The 13,928-nt window shown below is 41.5% G+C and overlaps 1 protein-coding gene across 1 annotated transcript in view; it reads left to right on the top strand.

Annotated features, from left to right (window-relative positions):
• ITGA2 (integrin subunit alpha 2) overlaps nucleotides 1-13,928 on the top strand; it is a 192,287-nt gene that overhangs the window by 106,182 nt on the left and 72,177 nt on the right. The window contains exons 4-7 of the mRNA XM_068249456.1: nucleotides 1,342-1,433; nucleotides 3,762-3,876; nucleotides 7,217-7,344; nucleotides 8,838-8,986. Coding sequence (XP_068105557.1) covers nucleotides 1,342-1,433; nucleotides 3,762-3,876; nucleotides 7,217-7,344; nucleotides 8,838-8,986 — 484 coding nt within the window. The remainder of the gene's footprint in view (nucleotides 1-1,341; nucleotides 1,434-3,761; nucleotides 3,877-7,216; nucleotides 7,345-8,837; nucleotides 8,987-13,928) is intronic.

Raw genomic sequence — 13,928 nt, 5'->3', positions numbered from 1 at the left:
ATATGCAACAAAACCAGCATTTTAAAAAACGCATTTTAGAAAACACATATAAAACACATGAGCGTTTTTTATATGCGTTTTTTGATGCAGCCCACCATTGCAGGCAAAACCGCTGCATTGTCCGCAACGCTAGTGTTTCTGCTAAGTGTGTTCCCAGCCTTACAGGTTATTATGCTGTTGCTTATCTTTTAGAGCAGAGAGGAAGTTCTGAGTTTAGATCCGCTTCAAAGTACAACTATTACAAAATATTGTACAATTTAAAATACCATATATATACCATATTCATTTTGTAAATGAAATGGTCATTTAGTTTGTACAAGTCGTGTCAACGTGTTGTCCTGTGGCTGGTAATGTCATCGGGTTGGCTGTGCGCTTTGGTGGATGTGAGTACGAGCCTTAAAGAGGAACTTTAACCCAGAATTGAACTTCATTCCAATCAGTAGCTGATACCTTCTTTCCCATGACAACTCTTTACATTTTGCTTAAAGGGATACTGTAGGGGGGTCGGGGGAAAATTGAACTTGAACTTGAACTTGCCCGGGTCTTCTAACGGTCCCCCGCAGACATCCTGTGTTGGCGCAGCCACTCACCGATGCTCCGGCCTCGCCTCCAGTTCACTTATGGAATTTCTGACTTTAAAGTCAGAAAACCACTGCGCCTGCACGCCCGTGTCCTCGCTCCCGCTGATGTCACCAGGAGTGTACTGCGCAAACACAGACCATACTGGGCCTGCGCTGAGCGCTCTTGGTGACATCAGCGGGATCAAGGACACGGCAACGCAGGCGCAGTGGTTTTCAGACTTTAAAGTCTGAAATTCGAGAAGTGAACCGGAGGCGGGGCCGGAGCATCGGTGAGTGGCTGCGCCAACACAGGATGTTTGCGGGGGACCGTTAGAAGCCCCGGGTAAGTTCAACTCATTTTCCCCCGAGGCCCCCCCCCCCTTTCCCCCTACAGTATCCCTTTAAATAGATCATCAGGCTGATATTGTGGTGAAACTCCTCCCACAGTGTTATGTCATGACCATGGTCCTGACAGTTTGCGGTCTGTGAACCTCATTGCATTGTGGGAAATAACGGCTTTTTCCAACTGCCAAGCATACTGTATTCTATGCAGATCACCTGGCAGAACTAAAGATGTCACCACTTGTGGTAAATTTCAGAATGTAAATCAGGGAGAGGAAAGATTTTACAATGGGCAAATACTGACTAAATAATCTATAGATGAATATAGTAAACAATAAGCAATTTTATTCAATATACTATTTTTACTACAGTTCCTCCTTAAGTGGGGCGGAAATTACTTTCTTCGTGATCGATTTATTTGTTTTTTATTGTATCTCAGGTAGTACTATTATCCCTAATGTCACTGAAATAAAGGAGCAAATGAGCCTTGGACTGACTCTGATAAGGAATGAGAACACAGGAGGATTTCTGGTAAGCTAAAAAATAAAATACAGTAAATTGGAAATGCCATTTTTGTCTTTGGCGTGATATTTTAGTCAGTGAATAGTAGTGGCATATTTCTGTACTTACTATATCATAAAACGATTAAAGCATAAAATAGAGATGAAGTGATGCAGATACATTTTGTAATAAAAACAATGGCAAGAGATCAGCTTGTTTTGTTTTGCAATGTCTCATCTTTAATGCCAAACTACCTCCCCAGGCTACAAGTGAAACTCGAAAAATTAGAATCTTGTGCAAAAGTCCATTTATTTCAGTAATTCAACTTCAAAGGTGACGCAAATATAGGAACCCTGTGCAGGTGTTTTTTAGCTGATTAGAGTCTGCCACTTTGAACTTAGAATATTTAACATTCTTACAATATTTTAATGGACAGTTTCTGCAAAAGACCAATGGGAATCCTACGCAACAGGGACAATTCTCATTGGTTCATAGTTGGCCAATGAAATTTCACCCTGTTGCTAGGCCTAATAGGCCTAATGCAGCCTATGGAGAGCCCCACGCTCCTGCTGGCTTCCGGGCTGAATATAGAGGGATGGAGCGACATAGGTGAGCGGAGATCGCTTTGGACGGCAGCGGATGCAGAGCGGATGGCGCAGAGCGGATGCAAAATGTACAGAGCTTATCGTGTCCATTTTGCATCCACTCAAGTGGGAGTTTCTTTGGATGTTACGAAGAGATTCTTTGGGGATATTTGTAGGAACATTCTTACATTGATGCTAGATTTTCCCTGAACTTCATTGAGATTTATAAAACAAGAGCTGCCCTGTGCAGTCAGCCATTATCTGGACACAGAGACTTCTGGATGAGCAGCTTTAACCCTTTCTGCTCCTATGTCAGACATAGTTGCATATAAGAAAAATGGCTGTCTTTAGGTGACACTGTTGCCGGATAAAATCCAGCAGAGCGTCAGCTTCCTCAGATCAAAGAGTTGGACTGAGTCTGGCACTCTGATCGACGCTGGCACCATCCTCCACCTCCACATATAAATATTACGTAGGCGCATTTTGACTGTCACTAGGGGTGCAGTGCTGCCAACTCATCCCTTTAATTACTGACACATATGAATTATACAGGTTTTGTGGCTAGGTAGATGCAGTTAAAGGACACCCGAGGCGAAAATAAAAGAGTGAAATAAACAATTGCATCTATCTTCCTTCTCCTAAAAATGACTTTTTAAGATTTTCCACAGTTTTATTTTACATTTAAATGTACTTTTAAAGTTTTAACTGTTTCATTGTTTTTGCTCAATGACACATTCATTGAAGTATGCCAGAGTTAATATCTATGAACTACTGACCCTTTTTATCTCGTTCCTGCCCTCAGAAGCCATTCTTTGCTAGGAAAGTGTTTTATAGTTGGAATTTCTTATCAGGGAGGGTCACACTGTAGTCACTTCCTGTCTGAGTCAGGACTGAGTCAGCCACTTACATACCCGATATTTAACTCTTTCAGGCAGAGAAAGAAAAAAAGGAACACAGCATAGTTATTTGTGTGCTAGGCACTGTACATACACATGTCTCATCATGTCACATGTCACTTCGGGTATCCTTTAAGGCACTGATTATGTGAAAATAGCCACAGAACCTGTATAACTTAGATGTGTCAGTAATTAAAGGGATGAGTTGGCAACACTGTAGGGGTGTCATTGCTGGATCAAGTCCGGCATGGTGTCACCCTATGTGGATCAAGGAGTCAGAAAAAGACCCCTTCAGCAAATTATAAGCCCCTTAATAATGAAATTATGCTGGCGTGTTCAAGGGGGCAGAGCTGCAGAACACAAGCTGGTGCGGGCCCCACCTCTCTCTGATGTCAAGTCACCTTCTTACTCTAGAGGAATTAGGGTTGCTCGTAATAAAAATTATGAGTATCACTTACTGCCGCCTATAGCTACTCCACTTGCGTTCCACATCACTCCCATGCTTCCTCCTTCAGCCTGGAAGAAGGAAGCATGGGAGTGAAGTGGAACGCGACGTAGAACATGAGTGGAGTGCATCGGCTATAGGTGGCGCATGGGTGGTTTAACCCCCCCCCCCTCCCCCTCCTGTGGCCAGTAAGTGCTACTCGTAATTTCGATTACAAGCAATCCTACTTTTGATCCCTGTGGCTGCTGCATGGTTTAAAGCAATATGGAAGTCTTCATACTTTCATTCAGTTGGCTCTCATAGACTAAGGCAGAGAAAAGTGTGCATTCAGCTGAATATAGCATAGATCTCCTTCTTCTTTCTGTAAAGATTAGGGATTTCTGTAATGATATATCCTGATGTGAGCATTATTATATATTTATTCCCTCTTTAGACATGTGGCCCGCTATGGGCACAGCAATGTGGAAACAACTTTTATGCAACAGGGATGTGCTCTGACATAAGCCCAACATTTAAAGTGCTCCGAAGCTTTTCTCCTGCTCTTCAAAGTGAGTATAACATGAGAATTAACCATAGTTAAGGCACTGTAGTGACATATAGTAGAATACAGGAAAATATTCAGAAACACCTCCTATTTGTATATATTGTATATTATTATGTAACCCCTCCCTCCCAGTGATGCTTAGCCTAGGCTGTTTAACTATGTGGAATTCTCCTTCAATTCCCCTTCTATCCGTATCTATTCTCTGTATGACACATGCAATTCATTATCTCACAAGTTTTTTTTTTTTCCGCTTCAGTGTCACTTTAACCACACCGTACGGACATGCTGCTACCTCCAATCATAACTCCAGTCACTGAAGCTCACTAGTCCTGCCGTCGCTATGAGGGCAGAGCCGGTCAGAAGCTGATTTCATTAGCTGTTGACCTTGTGATCAATGTGAGCCAATGATTGGCTCATAGTGATCACAGGGTCAGGAGCCAATGAAATCAGCTCCTGACTGCCTCCCGGAGCTCCGCTGTCATACCAACAGTAGGGTGAGGGGGCTACAGCGGCGGATGGGTGGTGCGATCGGCGGTAACGGCAGGAATGTGCAGCGGGCTAACTGAAATTTATGTCCTGGCAGGGATAACAGGTCCCGAACAGGGCGCAGATTTCAAATAGTGTGGTCTGGAACCGGTTAAATATTCAGTGTAGAGCTATCATGTTACTCAGTTTGGCAGGTTTTCACACAATTCGCAGCCGTAGTAGTATGCCTTAAAGAGACTCTGAAACAAAATTTTCAGCCTTAGTTCTTCTATCCTGTAAGTTCCTTTGCCTGTTCTAATGTGCTCTGGATTACTGCAGCCTTTCCTAATTGCACAGTGCCTGTGTTATCTCTGTTATATGATCTCATCTGTTTTCTTCTGTCGGCTCTGTCGGCTAAGGCTGGAATGTGTGGAGTGTGCAGGGCTGCTTGTGATTGGTAGAAGCTATACACACCCCCTCCAGGCCCCCTGCAGGCTCTGTATGACTCACACACTCTGCTTATGTGAGCCTATCACAAGCTAGTTAGTTTATTTGTAAACACGGCCTAAAACTGGCAATTACAAGCCAGGATTGCAGCAGGGAGTGGCAGAAACAGCACAGAGGGGCCCAGGAGAACATAATGAATAGAATGGTATGCTTTTTGTTGTAAAAATTACAGATTATCTTTAAGTTATTCACACTTAGCTGATGCTGATGCAATAAACATAGCCTTTTTCAATCATCTGGTATGCAAATTCCCCAGCAGCTAAATATCAGCTCATTCCTAGACATAGGAGGAGGGAGGAAGAGAGCCAACAAAGATGGAGATCCCTCTCTGCTAGCTCCAGCATCATCCCATATCTGTTATGCTTTTTGCAGGGAATGGGCAAACCCTTCTGAGATTTCTTCTTTATGAATGGTTAGCTAATGCTTTCCACATGTAGATGAAAAAAATTGGTGCACGAAAAAGGGGCACAAGGAAATTTGGGCTCCCAATTTCAGCTAATATCTGTAAAATTGACTGATATTCTACATTTTTAAAGTGTAAATTACCATAGTAAAGTATCGGTAAACAATACTGATATTTAACTACAACATAACCGAACACTACTCTCACACCGAACCTTTCCTTACCAATGCCTATCCCTAACCGCCGCCCCCTCAGGCCTAACCCTTACAAACACTCCCTCCACAACTAACCTAAAGGCTGAATCCATACTATAAGCACTTTTATGAGCGCTTGCAAAGCACTTGTGATTGCTGAGAGCTTTCTGAGAGTTTTTTAAAAATCACTCCCATTCACTTTCATTAGAAATCACGGTAAAAATCACATAAAAATCGCCACGTATGCAATGGCGCAAACACGGCAATTTTTACGTGATTTTTTTTCCGCGATTTTTAATGAAATTGAATGGGAGAGATTTTTAAAAAGCGCTCAGAAAGCGCTGAGCAATCACAAGGACTCAGCAACCACTCAGAAAAGTGCTTATAGTATGGATCCAGCCTTACTGACCACAGTAGCCAATCTGCCGCAATAACGGTAACGGTGGGTTGTAGCCATAGGTGTCATTAGAAATTGTGGCTATGATGTGAAATTTCACACTATAGTTGCAATTTAAATATGGTGCCTATGGCGGTCCCCAAGTTTCTTCCGATAGCGGTTGCCCAAATTTCCTGCTTCGGAAGGTTTTTTTGTATTCATTTTTAATGACGCATATAATTGGCAACATAGACAATGAAACTGAAAGCATAGACAATACTGAACACAGACATTTATGTAGAGTAGCTGGACAGCAGTAAATAGATAGTTTATAAGCAAAATAATGCTTAATCCTAATATTTATGCATGTGTGTAAGGGCTGTGATATTGAACCTCCAGACTAAAAATCTACTCAGCAGCACTGAAAAGGCTTTGTGTTTCTTTAACTGTTTCCCAGCATCAGAACTTTTTTTCTCTTATACAAGCCTCATTTTTAGCTGCACAGAAAAAAACTGCCCGGGCATTTTTCCCCTAATGCTGTGCAAAGCATGATGGGATTTCTGATGTTGTTGTTCTCGTTCTGCTGTTTTGGTGCAATTTTTTTTTTTTTACATTTTGAATTTGACATTTGAAGCCTAGCACTTGCAGCTGGGAGGGGTGATCAGCACACAGGACAGTTGGGAACTGTGTCTCCTGCTCCCTGTCACCTTTCAACCAAAAAGATAGCTGCCCTCATGAATCTCAAACATTTGCCTGTTCTTTTAAAACAGGGTGGGTAAGAGATTATATTACCTATCTATTCTAATTAACATAACTAATGTAACTTAATGACAGTATGTTTGTTTAGGCTGAAGTTCCCCTTTAAAGGCAAATACTTCCATGCAGCCAGCAGAGAGGAAAGTTTTGTGGAGGTTGGACAGCTGAACTAAAAAAAATGAGGCCCCTTGGGAGATTAAACTGCCTCTCATTTATTCATATAGTACACTGATACCTACAGATGAAAATACCAGAGAAGACATTGCCAGAGGAGATGCACTCATTTATAAGTCTGCTGGCAGTGGCATAACTACAACTGCTGGCAGTGGCATAACGCTTGATCTGAAGGATGGTCCCCCCCTGTATCGGAGGAAGGGAACATTAGTAGTTGGGGGACCCCCACTGCTCTGCCCCCCCCCCCCCCCCCCGCGATTGCTGTGGCTGCTCCCCTCTTGTTACACCCCTGACTGCTGGACTTAACCCATTAAATATCTGTTCTTCATTCAGAGTCACATGAAAACAGACTTTTAGGTATCAGTGCTACGTAAGTTTTCTGTAGGAAGTTTTTTCAGACCTGCCAGAGTTTCTGGAAGGTAATGACTCTTTTAGGAGCCTTTTCATTGTCTTGTTGTTTGTTTCCCAGCGTGCTCTGCAGTTATTGATATTGCTCTCGTATGTGACGGCTCAAACAGCATCTATCCATGGTCAGCGGTTCGTAACTTCTTGGAAAAATTTGTGGAGGGCTTAGACATCGGACCAGCCAAGACTCAGGTGATCTTGCATGGCTACAATTAGGACAGAACTGACGTTTTCCACAGAATCAGTTTTGCAATTAAAGAGTACCTAAGGGGAAAATGACAGAGCCTCCCAATGACAGTCTCTCTCTTTCAGAGGATGGATGGGGGGAGGTTGCTTAGTTAAATACATACCTGTCCTGATGTCTTCGGGGCACAGGAGATGATCCGCCTCACTCCTCGGCAGTGGGGCAGCGGCCATATTTCCAAAGGCTGCAAAAGCCTTTCAGAAACTGTGTGGCTGCCGAGCTGGGACAGACAGCAACAAGAGCCTCAGCAGCCCGCTGCCTCTCTCCCCCCGACCCCGTTGCCTATAAACGATCCCTGCATTTTTTAATGGCGCACCGCTCCGCAATAAATGTTTCATAAAACGCTATTTACCGTTTTAATGTATGTACATTAAACCGGTAAATAGTGTTTTATGATACATTTGTCGGCGGAATGGTGCACCATTTTTACATGTATCCATCCTATTCTCCTCTCTAGTCAATTATCATTACAAGTAGTACAGGCAGCACCTGTTTTTAGGATATTATTTAAATTAAAAGTTCCGTTTTAAAAAATTTTGTCTCCTACTAAAAGCATAAAATTGTGTATTTATTGAAATGCAGTATTGTGCTAAGTTTTGTGTCATTTTGAACTCAAGTCATCTTTAAACTGCCTTTTTCTATTAAATGAAAAAAAAATGTTAGATTTCTTGCATTGTGAAAAGTACAGTCTAATGCTAGGTACATGCGCTTTGAGTCCTATGGGAGAAAAGCGCTTTACAAATGTTATTGTATTGTATTGTATTGTACACAACATGAGATTTTCTGTCCGATTTTCTGTGAGTTGGATTATTTCCAACAAGTCCGTTCTGATTTCCGATCAATTTCCGATTTTTTTCCGATCGATTTTCCATTCACTTCTAATGGAAATCGATCGGAAATCAGATCTGACATGTTGGAAATAATTGACCTGACAATAAATCTGACAGTAAATCTCATAGTGTGTACCTAGCATTAAACTAAAAGAAGTTTAGATTTAAAGGCAATTTAAATGGGAAGGCAGAAATTAACACTTTTTAGTTCAGAACAGCTAGAAATCATGGGGCCTCATAGAAACATTTTGATTGGCAGCCAGATTAGCCCCCCCCCCAAAAAAAAAAATATAGGTAGTTACTAGATTAGCCCCCCCACCCAAAGTATAGGTAACTGCCCATTCTCCCAGATGCCACTGGTTCCGAGGAGAAAGTCACCAGAGTTTATTGCTCTGATTTGGGAGACTCACTCTTCTCCCACTGACAGTTAAGACTGAAACCAGGAAGTGGGAGAAAAGCTCACCAATAGGAACAGGCAGTAAGATAACTAGTACTATTATATAAATAAAAGCGTGATGCAAATACTATACGTTTTTTAGTTATAACCGTTTCCCATGTTTTCATACAAGTTCCACTTCTGTCCATTGTAACGTGATGTCTGTGGTTTCCAGGTGAGTCTGATCCAGTATGGAAATTATCCCAGTGTGATGTTCAGGATGAACACATACGGTAATAAGGAAGACATGATGAAAGCTATATCTGGTGTCAATCAGATGGGAGGAGATCAGACAAACACCTTCAAGGCAATAGACTTCACCAGGTATGTCAACTATGTGCTGCGCTGTGCTGAATTTTATGGAGGATGATGGTAACAAAGCTCTTTAAAAGCACAGTAGAACAGATCTTTTAACACACTACAAAATAAAGGTTTTTTTTTCCCTGTAGATCAGCAGTTCAGGGACCCAACACTGTGTCAGTGCATCACTGTGCTATTGCATAGCAATGCATCTGTACAGCACTGGGGTCCCCAGACTGTGCCCTCTAGCGATCACATCCAATCACTACGGATGAATAGGCTGGCGATAATGGTAAGCTACGTGCCCAACTAATTATGGAATTTGACATATGTGGTTCATTTTAATCAGGACGGCCCAAATAATGTATTTTGAGATATATTATAACTGTGGTATTTTAAAATTAGGAAGATTGAAAAATGAAAAAGTGTATTCTCTGCATCTGCACTTATTTTTCCCTGTACAATCCCTGTGAAATTAAACAATTCTTGAACAAATTTCTTGAACAAAAATATTACCCAAAGAAAGCATAGATTGCCCCCCCCCCCCCCCCCAAACAAAAAAAATTTAATAAAAATAAATAAATAAAAATGTATGTATCACTATAATGACATATGAACCAGCTGAAATTTCAAAATTATCAGGAATCTTATAGAGACTTAGAGACGGGATAAAGAGCAGCTCTGATACTTAGCCGGGGCTTCCTCCCACCCCATAAACAGTCTAAGTCCCACGCCGTCCTCCCATGGTCTGTTGTTCAGCTGTGGTGATCTCCGTTACCAGCCTCAGTCGATGCCAGTCAGGGTCTACTGTGCAAGCGCAGTCCCACGCATTCGCAGTAGACCCGGACTGATGTCACTGAGGCTGTTTTTTTTTTTGTTTGTTTCTTCTTTTTTTTTCTCCTCAGATTAGTAACCTGCTCAACTAGAAGAAAACATAGCTTCCTTGCCGTGCTCCTGCGTTGAGCTGTACTATCATCATTGTTTATTTATACACAACTTTTAAATATATATCTCTTTCTATACACCACATCTGGGGAAAATTACAAACGATTTTATTCTTGCATACACAACCAATCTTCACACAAACCTCCAAATTAAACATCCACACCACCAACCAACACACAAGTTTCAATCTGCCCTTGATCTCAGGCATTTGCCAACGCCTCTGATCTTACATCCATATCTAATCTTCTTTCTACCTTTCCCTTAATGATTCATAATCTCGGCCCATTTTTGGCGCCATTATCTACTAATTTACAGGGGGATAGTTCATTTGACTCCCACTGTTCCATTTCCAAAAAAAATCCCATCTCTTGTAGCCACTCACTTAGATTTAGTGGATTTACATTTTTCCAGTTGTGGGCAATCAATCTTTTAGCCACTATAGCTGCAGGCAGGGGTGTAGCAATAGGGGGTGCAGAGGTAGTGACTGCATCGGGGCTTTTGGGCCAGAGGAGTCCTGAAAGGCCTCTCCTTCAACTACTGTATTAGCCCTCTATTGGTCCTGTGCTCATAATAATCACTTCTATAGATACTTTGAATAGTGGTAATCATTAAAAAACTGTTCCCCATCCCCTTCTTGCACCTCTGACACTGTAGTTGCCATTGGCAGGTTTTGGTGTGCCGTATCAATTGTTATGTATAGAGTGCTTGGGGGGCCCCATTGTAAAACTTGCATTGGGGCCTCCAGCTCTTTAGCTACGCTACTCCAAGCTATTCACCCTTTCCCCAAAGATTATCATTTGGTTGTCAAAACTGCAGGAATTTGGTACCCACCCAATTACAGAATGATTCAATTTCCTGCCATATCTTTGTAATAATCGGGCAGGTCCACCACATATTCAAATGGCTGGATCACGGTCCTGGAACTCCTGCAGGAAGAATATCCCTTGCGTTGCCGGTACTACACCTCACTCAGGTCACGCCCCTGAGCAATAAAGTGCAATATCAGTGAAGAGGCGGCACGCAAATGGCTTGCTAATTAAAGCATGTATTGATAGTGGAGCAACACTACATGTTACGATCCTTCACGGTTCGTCCTCAGGTGTATATACACCTGAGGAAGAACCGTGAAGGTTCGTAACATGTAGTGTTGCTCAACTATCAATACATGCTATAATTAGCAAGCCATTTGTGTTCCGCCTCTTCACTGATATAGGTCCACCACATATGGTTAAGTGAACCTTTCTCTGTTTTACATCTCCAACACATTTCACCCGAACTCCCGCCTCCCATTCTTCCCAATCACGAGGGTGAGATATACCATCTTGCCAATAACTTATAATTGATAAGCTGGTACCTAGGATTTTGGGGTATCCAGATATTTTTGAAAATGTTTTCCCAGTCTAATACACCCTCAAGATCAAACTCTTTTCCCCATACTTTACAATATGGGGGAAGAGTAGAATCAAAAAACCCACCAACAAACTTATATAAATAGAAGATGGACTTCTCCTGCTTAGTCGCTAAGTAAAAACACTTTTCGAAAGGATTTAATTGTTTACTAATTTTCCCTTTTAACCTCGAGAGAAAACTCTTCCAAGATCATTCTGGAATTATCCTGACTTACAAGTTCTAAAAGAGGTGTAGTCGGAGTAAGCTTGCTATCCTTATACCAATTTTTTTCCAATCCTGGTACAAAATCTGGGTTATTTCCTATCGTTGTTAATAACGAAATTTATTTTTTCATTAAGCCCAGTAATTCCTCAAATGACTGAAGGGTTGGAGCCTAAAGAGGGTGGGAAACCTTTGCTAATAACTTCTTGACTGTAACTGGATGCCAGGATTCTACCAAAGAGAAATCCATCAACTCTCTTTCTCCTAAACACCAAAAGTTATTAGGTAACGTCATTCTTATGTCTAATAGTCTATCTAGCTGAATACTCCTATAGTAATGCTAAATATACGGAACTCCCATCCCTCCCATATTTTTAGAGCGACTTGTTGTCTTCCAAGCTATCCTATGTTTAATTTTCCCCCAAATAAACTCTTGAAATAACTTTTGCCAGTTTGAAAACCAAGATTGGGGGACTGCAATAGGGAGGTTTTGCATAATGAAATTTATCTTTGGAAGTATTTTCATATTAATTTAATTTATTTTCCCTATAACGTTTAGGGGCGAATTTTCCATAACTTTCAATTCTTTTATATTTTTTCTCTAAATAAATCATTAAAAGCCGAGCAAATATTAATTCCAAGGTATTTAATTTTGGTGTTGGTATAATTAAAATTATATTCTGCCCTAATTTCATCCAGTACCTCCAAATCACAGCCAAGATTTAGCAAAACTGACTTGGAATTATTTATTTAAAATTTGATGCCTTGGAAAACTCCTCTTACATTCTACAGACTCTATTAATTGATGTCTGGGGATTACACAAGGTTAATAACAAATCATCGGCATAAGCCAATATTTTATTTTCATAATCTCCTATCTTTCAACCACAGACCCCCGAGTCCTTTTCTACTAGGGAGATTAATACCTCTATACCCAAATTAAACAAGATTGATGAAAGAGGGCAGCCTTGCCTGACTCCATTGTTCATGGAGAAAGGTTTTGATAAGCTTACATAGATTTTGACTCTGGCTTGTTGGTTAATATATAAGCCCTTAATTCTATTTACTATTATCTCACCAAACCCATAAGACTTGATCACTGAATATATAAAGGGTCTAGCTATTCTGTCGAAGGCTTTTTCTGCGTCGATTGTTAAAAATACTGCCTTTTCCTTATTTAATCGTATTGGAAGCCTAGTGCAGAAAAGTTCTTTACCTAATATTTTGTCTAGTACCCTTTCTATTCTTATGGCTAAAACGTTAGCGTAAATCTTCACCTCTGTGTTGATTACTGATGTAGGTCTATAGCTTGCGCAATTTTAGGGGTTTTTCCCCTCTTTTGGAATAAGTGTTATAGTTACTAAGTTTCCATTACTCGAGAAGGGTTCTTTTCCATTTTTCTCATTAATCATCTTACAAAACCTTGGAACTAGGCCATCTGCGAGCATCTTATAAAATTGTGCGCCTAAACCGTCCGGACCCGGACTGCGCAGTCCGCTCTGGCCCACGTGGCGGTGATTGAAAGCGCCGATCGCGCAGGCGCAGTACAGAGCGACCTCCAGGTCGCTCTGACGTCATCGCCGGGGACCAGGTCGGAGCTTCGGCGAACGGCTGCGGGCAGAGCTGCGACGAGGGAGGTCCTGGGAGCTTGGGGCTGGAGGAAGCCCCCGGTAAGTACCACTCATTTTACTAGATTTTCCCTGATGACTTCTTTAAGGGGTAAAAACCCAGGAATGTGAAGTGGTTAAACCTTGTCCCCATTATGTATGCTTGAACCTTCTGGTTTTCTCAAAGCTGTTGGTTTTTAGGCATCATTAGTTAGGCCTAATGCCAGCCCCTTTTCTTATGCCTAACCCTAGCCACCATTATTTCTCAAAAACAAAGCAACAGAACTGGAAGTACATATACAGCTAATGAACATGTTCTCATAACTAATAGCCACACCCTAAGCCCTAAAGCTGAATTAATGTCACAAATGAAAAGGCAATATATTACAATGCATTGTTAATGGAATACGACGTAATAGAATATGATGTATTTGCTTGTCTTGCCCAGTTCTGTTGCTCTGTCTTTGAGAAAACACAGTAAATACTGCTGTGTAAGGTCATTAAGGACTATGAGAAATCGCCAAAGACCTCAGGCAGCAACCGGAAAATGTTGCTCATCAAAACTACGGTCATTGTTCCATCCACTGTACCCACTGCATAGTCCAAGGAACCGTCCTGGCTTTTCACTTCTTTAGTGGAAGAGGCAGTCTATATACATCTAATGAGCCATCCGTGCTGTCATCAGGGTGAAGAGGGAATGGCACTAGTCTCAAAGGCACAGACAGGGATATTTAGAATAAGGTGGTATATTGTAAAGTCAACAGTTTACATCACTGCAGCCTATCCCTTTACCAAGCCTCCTG

Source organism: Hyperolius riggenbachi, chromosome 1 (assembly GCF_040937935.1).
Source record: "Hyperolius riggenbachi isolate aHypRig1 chromosome 1, aHypRig1.pri, whole genome shotgun sequence".
NCBI classification, from domain to species: Eukaryota; Metazoa; Chordata; class Amphibia; order Anura; family Hyperoliidae; genus Hyperolius; species Hyperolius riggenbachi.
Note: the sequence above shows the minus strand (reverse complement) of the source record. Positions and strands in the feature narration are given on the sequence as shown.